The sequence below is a fragment of the Nicotiana tomentosiformis genome, chromosome 10 (genome assembly GCF_000390325.3).
Source record: "Nicotiana tomentosiformis chromosome 10, ASM39032v3, whole genome shotgun sequence".
Taxonomy (NCBI): Eukaryota; Viridiplantae; Streptophyta; class Magnoliopsida; order Solanales; family Solanaceae; genus Nicotiana; species Nicotiana tomentosiformis.
Window position 1 is genome coordinate 29,252,567 of NC_090821.1, and position 9,780 is coordinate 29,262,346.

Genomic DNA, 9,780 nt, shown 5'->3' on the forward strand with positions numbered 1-9,780 from the left:
AACTTTGATCTATTTAGAGATATAGCAAAATTGAACACAAATTAGGAAGGAGGTCATGGTTCCAGCTCATTTGAGCATTTTATCAAACACTAGGTGGATATTATGATTTCAAGGTCCTCCTATGGTGGATTCCTTCATTCCACTACCCAAAGTCTATCCAATTTAGCTCAACATTCTTCCCCAACCCTTGATAGTACATGCATGCATAATGGACAACTCCCACACCTAAGAATTGCTTTTCGCATTTACCTATTTTCAGTAAAATCACGAAATTGAGGGATAAGGAGTAGAATCTTACCACTAGGATGAAGACCTAGTGAAATTTTCTTGTGCATTCTTCATCTTTGAGCAAAGGTTGATGAACAATAAGCTTAGGAACTTCCCTTCTCACTCTATGGCACTCCCTCTCTCTAGAAATATAAGTTTTTTGCTTCAAAAGTGACCTTTTACTTCAATATATCGAAATAGGGTCGGGTCAAAACTATTTGAAAAATGAAGCCCCGATGCAGATCTGCGGTTGCATATGTGACTGCATAACTCTTCTGCGATCCGCAAAATGGACCGCATAATGGCCCTCCGCAACTGGGCATTTCTACTTCACTCTGCGATATGTCTACGGTCTACAGACCAATTCTACGATCGCATAATGCGCCGCAAAACTTTCCTCCGGAAATTTTCATGCTAGATCTGTGATGGGTTGTGCGGACCACGAAATAATTATGCGGCCGCATAATGATCCAAAAATTAGCTCAAGTTTGTGCTTCATTCTGCGACAGATCTACGGTCCGCAGATCAGTGCTGCGATCGCAGAATGGACCAAAAAAAGTCTATAAGTCTATCTAGGCATCACGAAACACCGAGTTTTAGGTGAAATTTTACGAGGCCTTACAAAATAAATACTACATACTTAGATATTCAATGCAAAGCAAGGAAATGAAGAAATGAGTAAAAATGAATAAGAAAATCTCAACCAAAAGCTTCAAATCTTCAAGTCCCAAGTATGTGTGCAAGAACCCTAACTCCAAAACTTGTATTTTCTACTCAAAGACTGCCAAAGATATCTGCCCAAATGGGCTAGGTCGTGTATTAAAGGATTTGGGGCCAAAAAATATGTAATTACAAAAGTGCCCAGAACTGAAGCGCGATCTTCGCATTTGCGAAGGAAGGTTCACATTTGGGATCCTTGACTTTACTGTTGATCATCGCATTTGCAATCCGGCTTTCGCATTTGCGAACTAGGCACTATACACTTGCTTTCGCATTTGCGATGAAGGACTTCACATTTGCGAAGGTTGACTTGTCTAGTTGACTTCGCATTTGCGATTCCTCCTTTGCAATTGCGACTTTTGTTGTCTAAACTGAGACTTCACATTTGCGACATCTGAGGCCATTTTCCAGATTTCTTCTTTTCAACTTATTTTTGACTTGTTTTCACTTGGTTTCTTTCCCGATCACTTCTAAATCACATAAACCTGTAAAATAGAAGTAAACGACATTGAATACACTATTTTATCAAGCAAACATAGCAAAAATCTAAGATTAAAGAAGAGATAAGTTTGTAAAATACCAACTTATCAAACCCCCAATCTTAAACTATTGCTTATCCTCAAGTAATCAACGTATAAAATCTCTTTTCATGTAATCAACTCAATAGTGCACCAACATTGTTCCAAGTCAAAAAAATCCACTTTAAGCACAAATACATGACTTTGATTGGTACCAACAATTAATCCTAAGCATATGAATCACCAAAAACGTCTCATAAATTTCATTACAATTCAAGTGCTCAAAAACTATGTTAATCACTGTTAATCAAAGTAGCAATCAAGTCATGACGCTAAAGCTTCAAGATTTGCCTCTTTATTACAAATAACTTTCCATTGTTCATTCCTCCCAATAGAAAATGGGATTAAATTCACAACTCAAATCTCATGTGCCCTCACACTTAAGAGAGAATCCCACACTCATAAATTGCAAGTCAAAACATAAATGGGATATCAAATGGAAAGAATTAACTCTCTCTCCCACAAAGATGTTCAAATGCACACAAGTAGTACCATAGGCTCTCCCTTCATGTATTTCTCCACTAATGTATACAAACTTGGTTCAATTAGGGAACAATTTTAGTTAGAGTGACTCAAACCCTCCCTAAGCACTATAATCTTTCAACAATCAAAGTAGACTTCCTTAAAAAACTTTTCCAGCCTTTCTTCATTTTTCATTTCATCGCCTAGTCTTCCATTTATTCACAATTCCTTATTTTTCCTTCCTTTTTCTTCTTGGTTATATTTTTTTTCTTTTTCAAAAGCCAAGAAAGGTGTATGTATATATATATTTGTCTTTTTAACCTTTCATCTTATAAGCAACTTTCACATTACAACTTTTCCAACCGTCACCCCAAATTTAGGCTTTTAGCCCATGTTCACACTTTCAAAGTACTTAGAGAGGTGGAATGCCAAAAGATAGATCAATAAAGAATAAAAGGTTAAAGCTTATAACATGATCGCCAAAGAAAAGGTTAATGGCTCAAAAGGTGTTGACTAGGGAGAATATGCTTGGGTAGGACATTTAAGGAATAAGAGCGGTCCAAGGAAGGCTTAACATCACTTTTCAAACTAAGTTAATCTAGGATTTCGTCTTGAAGCATATTTCAGGCAAGTTCTAGACTACAAGTAATGCAAAAGAACTCACAATAAATCTCATCACACATGGCACATGCAAACTCGAGTGAAATATAAATCCAAAATCCAATTGAAACCAATGAACTCAAAAAAGTCACATATAGCCTAAGAAACTATTTAATGAATCAAAGAGCCAAAAATTGAACCTAAAAGTCATTACAATGATCCTTACTTCAATCATTTTTCTTTTTCAATGATCAAGAATTCATATGCCAAAGTTTAAATCATATTGGTACCAAGCAAGCCACAAATTGGCCAATGGGCACAAACTCCAATCCATACCACTTATTCTCCTAAATTAAAAAAAAAACTATATCTAAACTACAAAACTAATTCCCTTAAGAAAGTCGCCTAGCTATCCATTATCGTGAAAACCTGACACCACGATTTACCCAAGAACGGATTAAATATCAACAGCCTCGAAGAACGTATAACAACGGCTCAATGTAAATCAATCAATTTTTGCAAAACAAATATTAATGAGCACGCGACATGTAATAGCATAATAAAAATTCAACCAACAACTCGTAAAACTCAAGCTCGGAACATTCAAGAAACAAGTGTGAGATCAAAATAACAACCCTAGTTCCAACACATGAACCACATAAACGGAGCACCCCGATATATCTCATAACAATCCCAACAAAAGCCACCATTATGTCGCCGCATAAACATAAATAATGGTTTTCCTCCCTTATGTCGTCGCATTCACATAAATAGCCACCCTTATCTCGCTGCGTGTGCATCTTAATAAAATGCCTCCCTTATGTCGCCACATGTGCATCTAATTCACACAACAACAATCAACCCGCACATCAAGTTCACATGTGTCACACCCCAAATTGGAGGGACACGACAGACACTAGGGCCTACCTCATCAAGCACCAACGTAATGTACATCCATAACCATGCTATATAGTGTAAATGGGCCGAAAAGGCTGCCATGAGATATTCTGATTAAAACTTGAAATAAAACACGTCAAAGGACGACCCAAAATGATATACAAGAGGACCTAAGGGTATTTGGTTGCAAAAATAGGGCTAGCTCTGGCGACTGACGACTTGCGAAGAAAGGAGATGAAGCTTGCGCAAGCCTTCAATGGCTTCTCTAGCCACTGGCCAACCACCTACTGGGGATGGTCAGTTGTCCATACCACCCCCACAATCTATAACAACTAATACGGACCCTAATCGTAAAACTACTTCAACCTATAACATTAAATGCGCCCATGCAGCCACAGCCCCACGTAGCCCTAAAAACTTCAAATATCTTCATGGCAAACAATAGTGCGTTGGAAGAAGCAGGAGGTGCGTCAATCTATTGTTCAACAGGGATTGCACTTAGCAGTCTTAGGTAGATTTTCATATGGTAAGCCCGCTATTCAAGAATTACGTAAATATATCCCTATACAGTGTGAGTTAAAGGGTCCTTGCTCAATTGGATTAATTAAAGACGGTCATGTCCTTACTAAGCTCTCATTAATAGAGGATTATATCCATTTATTTCCAAAGCCTACTTATTATTTGAAAATACAAGGTGAGATATGGTAGATGAGGTGTACAAAGTGGAATCCTTGGTGAAAGCCTAAGGAAGAAACTCCAGTTGCTATTGCTTGGATTTCTTTTGAAGACTTGCCTCCTAATTTATTTGGTAAAGATTTTGTGTTTTCATTGGAAAGTGCTATAGGAAATCCATTACATGTTGATTTAGCCACAAAAAAGGGTACACGACCTAGCTGTGCCAAGGTGAAGGTAGAGGTGAATTTGTTATCAAATTTCCCTCAAAGAATCAGGATTGTGGAGGAGGAGGATGAAACTGGGCATGAAGAATTTAAGTGGATCAAAATTAGGTATGATTATATGCCTAAGTACTGTAAGAATTGCAAGGAGCAAGGTCACAAGGAAAATGAGTGTTGGGTAGCTAATCCAGAGATCAGGCAGGTGGAAGAGGCAGTGATGGATGAAAATAATGGAAAGGAATTGATTGGAACTACTGCAGCTAGTACTAAAGTATTGAGTAGTGGTAAGGTTGTAGGGAAACCTATAAATCCTACTCCAAGACAAGAATGGATGCAAAGAAGGAAAAATAAGTATTAAAGAGACAAGAGAGGTTATATTATAGAAGAGGTAGCTGGGAAACATGTTGTTAATGTCGAAGGCAAAGACAAGGATCAATTCGTTGCAAAAAAGAATTCATTTGATGTGTTAGCTGGAGAGGAGGAAAATAATAGTGCTATGGTGGTGCTTGAGCCACAGAAACAAACTCTAGGGAAAAAGGAGGCTACAACAACTTGAAAAAAGCTACAAAGTCTACAAATCCTAATGGTTCTGGGATTCAAATTACGGCTAAGGAGACAAGAACTGTAAGGCCCAGTAAAATTTTACCTAAAACCCGGGGTGCTGAAGTAGACTTGAACAGTGCGTTGGGGAGTTGAAAAAATATTTTGAAGTGCAGGGCATTTCTACGGCCCATTCTGCGGTCGCAAAACTGATTTGCGAACCGCAGATCTACCGCAAACTGAGGCAGAAAATCTGGGCAAATATTTGGACCATTATGCGGTAAGTTATGCAGCCGGATATTTATTTTACGGGCCACATAACCCAGCGCAGACCCAACAAAAAATATTTCGGAGGGGAGTTCTGCGGTGCATTATGCGACCGCAGAATAGGTCTGCGGACCGCAGATCGGTCGTAGAGTGAGGCAGGGGTGCCCAGTTCCGTAGGGCCATTATGCGGTCTATTTTGCGGACCGCAGAAGCTTTATGCAGTCGCATTTGCGACTGCAGATCTGTGTCGAGGCTTCATTTTTTCAATTTTATAACCCGACCCCTATTTCAGTTATCTAGCCTAAGGGTTTATTTTTGGGGGATTACTTGACCTTTTCGAGAGAGGAGAGAGCTATTCTAGAGAGAGGGAAGGGAAGACTAAGGATTTTACTACTCTACTTTGATCAAACCTTGGAATTCCATCAAAACAAACTTGATAGGGCTTTAAAAAGGTAAGAATTGCTTCCCCCAATTCTTCAATTTCGGGTTTGGGTTGATTATGGGTGATGAGGGAAGATTTATCACATGCATGAGCTAATAGAGACTGTGGGGAGGTTGTTGAACCATTTTGGGGGGTTTTGTTCTTAAATTAGTTGAGGGAAAGGTCAGGTCATAATCGTAACAGCCCTTTCCATCCGAATTCCTCTAATCTTGCTTATAATTTTCTCATCCTTTATAGATTGGCATCGTTAGGAGTGTTGGGGCATTATTGTGCCACTACGAAAAGTTTTTTTGAGGTATGAAGGCCAAACTCTAGTATTATAATTCCCTAATCCTTGTAAAATTCTATCATGTGTAGTCGAACTTGAAACACTATTAATTCTCGATTGGCATAACGTGTTAGAACCCTCGTGTGTTAATGATTCTTTATTATTGACTTAATTATGTTATACCCCCTTTTGGGAGAAGATCTTGTATGAAATCAATGTGATTAAACACTTATTTCTCATATGATGAGACCTTGTGAACTTACACTTCCTAAGGCCAAAGGTGCCAAATGGTTGATTTAAAAGGGAACTCTCTTGTACAAACTATTATCATTTTGGGAATCCGAAGCATGGCATTATGAATACACCTCCACCCGCATACATTGGGGGTGAGGTGGCGGGGCTGCTTTGTGTAGAGTTGTGGTATTGTGAATACACCTCCACCCGCATACATCGGGATGAGGCGGCAGGGACACTTTATGTAGATATTGTGGCATGGTTAATACACCTCCACCCGCATACATTGGGGTGAGGCGGCAGGGCCGCTTTTTGTAGAGTTTCTGGTATTGTGATTACACCTCCACCCGGATACGTTGGGGTGAGGCGGCACGGCCTCTTTGTGTAAAGGTAGTTGTAGAGGATCCCCGACTTATGAATTTATAAATGTTATTGAAAGCTCTCAATAAATTTTCTATGGCTTTCACGGCTAACTAGGCCTTTTATTGTTACCATGATTCATCATATTCATGTTGTATTTCCAAGTCCTTGCATAGGTGTTTGGTTTTTATACTAGTACTATTCGACATGTACTAACATCCCTTTTATCGGAGGCGCTGCATCCTTAATGGATGCAGGTGGTTCCATAGCAGGCGGTATTGATCAGTGATAGCAGCACACCCTCTCCTCAGCTGACTTGGTGAGCCCCACTTCATTTCGGGGTCATGTATCTCTTATTCCATGGACATAGTATTTTGAGGTATAGCCGGGGCCTTATTTCCGGCACTGTCATAGCACTCTTTTGTTTATGTTAGAGGCTCCGTAGACATAGTGTGGGTTGTATCTATTTTTGGGAAGGTTAAACTAAAAATGTTGTAATCGTATCATCTTTTCCACTTTAATTTAGGAGACTTGTTAAAGACTTAACTAATAGAAGTGAACTGGTGTTATTCACATGACCTCTTGATGTTTAATTAATGATATAAATGTATCTTCTCTTTATTCATGATTGAATTGGGTAGAAGGTATTGTACAGGCTTGCTCGGTCGGGGTATCTCGGTTGAGCTCCGATCGCGCTCCCCGAGGTCAGGGCATGACAAGAACTAATCCTACTATTACTGGGGTTGGGATATAAATAAGGAGAGAACTGTTGACTAGGTTGCTAGAAAGTTTGGGATGAGTAATGAACCTTTGAATGTCACTATAAATCAATCATGTCAGGAGATACTTTCACAAGCTATTGATGATAGCTCAAGGGGAATTGGAACAACTGATGCAACAAGTAATAGTGGCACATCATGGGGTGAAAAAGTTGAGGAGATGGAGTTAAACAACACTGCTGATAAGAATGCTCATAGCAATGATCATGCAAAGTAGCCTGACACAGTAGATTTACAAGCTACAGTAAACCCTAGGATGTAGGAAACTAGGGTTGAAGCTCTTGATCAAACCATAATGAGGAACACAACAGAATCAATTGGAGTAGGTGCATGATCCCTTGTAGAAGCTAGAATCAATGAGGGTGCAAGTGAAGAAGCTACAGGGAAGGAGAAAGGCAATGGAGCAGTAAACCCTAGCAACACTTCCATGAGTTTCTCTTCAGCGGCAGCTCATGCAATGGATGGTAATGGTGTAGGACATGTTAACAAGGCTCCTACAATGGTCTTGGATGATACAGTGAGGCCAAACACCTAAACATCTGATGGCAAGTCTAAGGAATCCAATGGAACAATACTTACAGTAAACCCTAATCTGGGTTCAGTCTATGAATTGCAATTCAAGGTGATACAGAAGGCTTTGGAAGTAATGGAACAACATAACCAGGGGTTGAAGGAGGCGACTAGGGTGTCGCAGGAGCATGCCATTGTTCCTAAGGATTCAGGTGTAATTGAGGCATTGCCAGTGGCCTATGCCTTAGGAACTGGGCAGCCTATGCTACTTCAAATCAATGTCCCATTGAAGACACCTAACCAAATACTACATGACATTATCACTCACAATGTGGCACCTGTGGATCTTCAGAATGTAGTGGTAGAACAAGGTGAGATTGAGGAAGAGGGAGAAGATGATTCTACTCCAGGCAATTTCAAGGCACTTGCTAGAGATGCGGACTTATCTCCAAGAGTTGCTGGCAAAAGTGGTAAAAAGTGCAAGAAGCAAGGTCAAGTTAAAGAAGTACCTCAACCTACAAGAATTATGCCCATGAGGGCAGTCTCAGTTACTTAATGATAATCAAGTCCTTGATTTGAAACATAAGGTCTGTTAAAACTCAACAGGCCTTTCAAAGAGTGATCAATATGCATAGGGAACATGGATTCTTTGTGGTTTCTTTGATGGAACCTTTTCAGAACTCAAGACATATTGAAAGATACAAAAGAAGACTTAATATGGATGCTGCTATGTCTAAGATTAATGGGAAGATCTGGCTTTTCTTTGATGTTGCTGTAGTGTGGGAATTAGTGATGGAAACTGAACAATAGGTGACTATCAAACTATATCATCAGGATATTGGCCAATACATCATGTGTACTTTTGTATATGCTAAATGTTCTTCACTTGAGAGGCTGGAATTGTGGGATAATATGTATTATCTTGCAAGTGATATGAAGTTGCCTTGGGTTGTTGTTGGTGATTTTGATGTTGTGCTACATGAAGATAAGAAGACTGGGGGACTGCTAGTTCACCCTCCTGAATACGAAGACTTTGCTTTTTGTGTGAAATCTTGTGGGCTATTTGATTTAGGCTACAAAGGAAGTCCATTCCCCTGGTGGAATGGTAGACCAAATGCTGAGTGTATCTTTAAGAGGCTGGATAGAGTTTTTGTGAACTTACCATTCCAGAATCTATTCCCTACCATTGATGTTGAACATCTCATTAGGACTGGATCAGATCATGCTCCTCTATTCATGAGCTGTGGTGAACAAGCTACTAACTTCATCAAGCCTTTTAAGTTCCTGAACTTCTGGACCAAACATGAAACATTTAAGGAGGTGGTTAGGCAGAACTGGAGTGCTGACTTTATTGGAGATCCATATCTCATGCTCAAGAGGGGCAGCTGTTGATACCCAATTTTGCCCTCATACTTTATAAAGTATTCCATATATTTTCAAAATATCAATTTTCATCATTACCTAATTTACAAGAGTTATATAAGTTTTTTCTACAATTTTCTATAATTTTTTAAAACTTTAAAATTGTTTTTCTCGCATTTAATTTGTTTAAATATTTATTAATTATCTCTTTAAATTATTTTAGGGTGATTTAATCATCCAAATTTATCATTTTATACCCTCATGCATTTTAAATATTTCATCTCATTTTTATATAATTATATTTGCATTTTCTCTATTATATCTACACTAGTTACAATAATAGCATATATTCTATAAATAATTATGTTTATTATATTATTTTTGCTAAAATAGCATTATTACATTTTTATAATGTTAAACTCTTAATTTCAAGCATTTTACTAGATGACTAATATTTTTATTATTTAATAGTCATTTTCTATAATTTAATTTTTATGAATTTTGTGTATTTAAATTGTAGCCCAATTTTGAGCTAATTTGGACGAAAACCAGAACCAAAAAAATACCTGGCCCATCTCTTTTATCCATCTGAGGCCTA

The 9,780-nt window shown here is 38.5% G+C and overlaps 1 protein-coding gene across 1 annotated transcript; it reads left to right on the forward strand.

The window, feature by feature from the left end:
* Positions 1–8,672: 8,672 nt before the first annotated feature.
* LOC138899935 (uncharacterized) lies at positions 8,673–9,212 on the forward strand. The gene has a single exon (XM_070186636.1). The coding sequence runs from the start codon at positions 8,673–8,675 to the stop codon at positions 9,210–9,212; it is 540 nt and encodes a 179-aa protein (XP_070042737.1).
* The last annotated feature ends 568 nt before the right edge of the window (positions 9,213–9,780 follow it).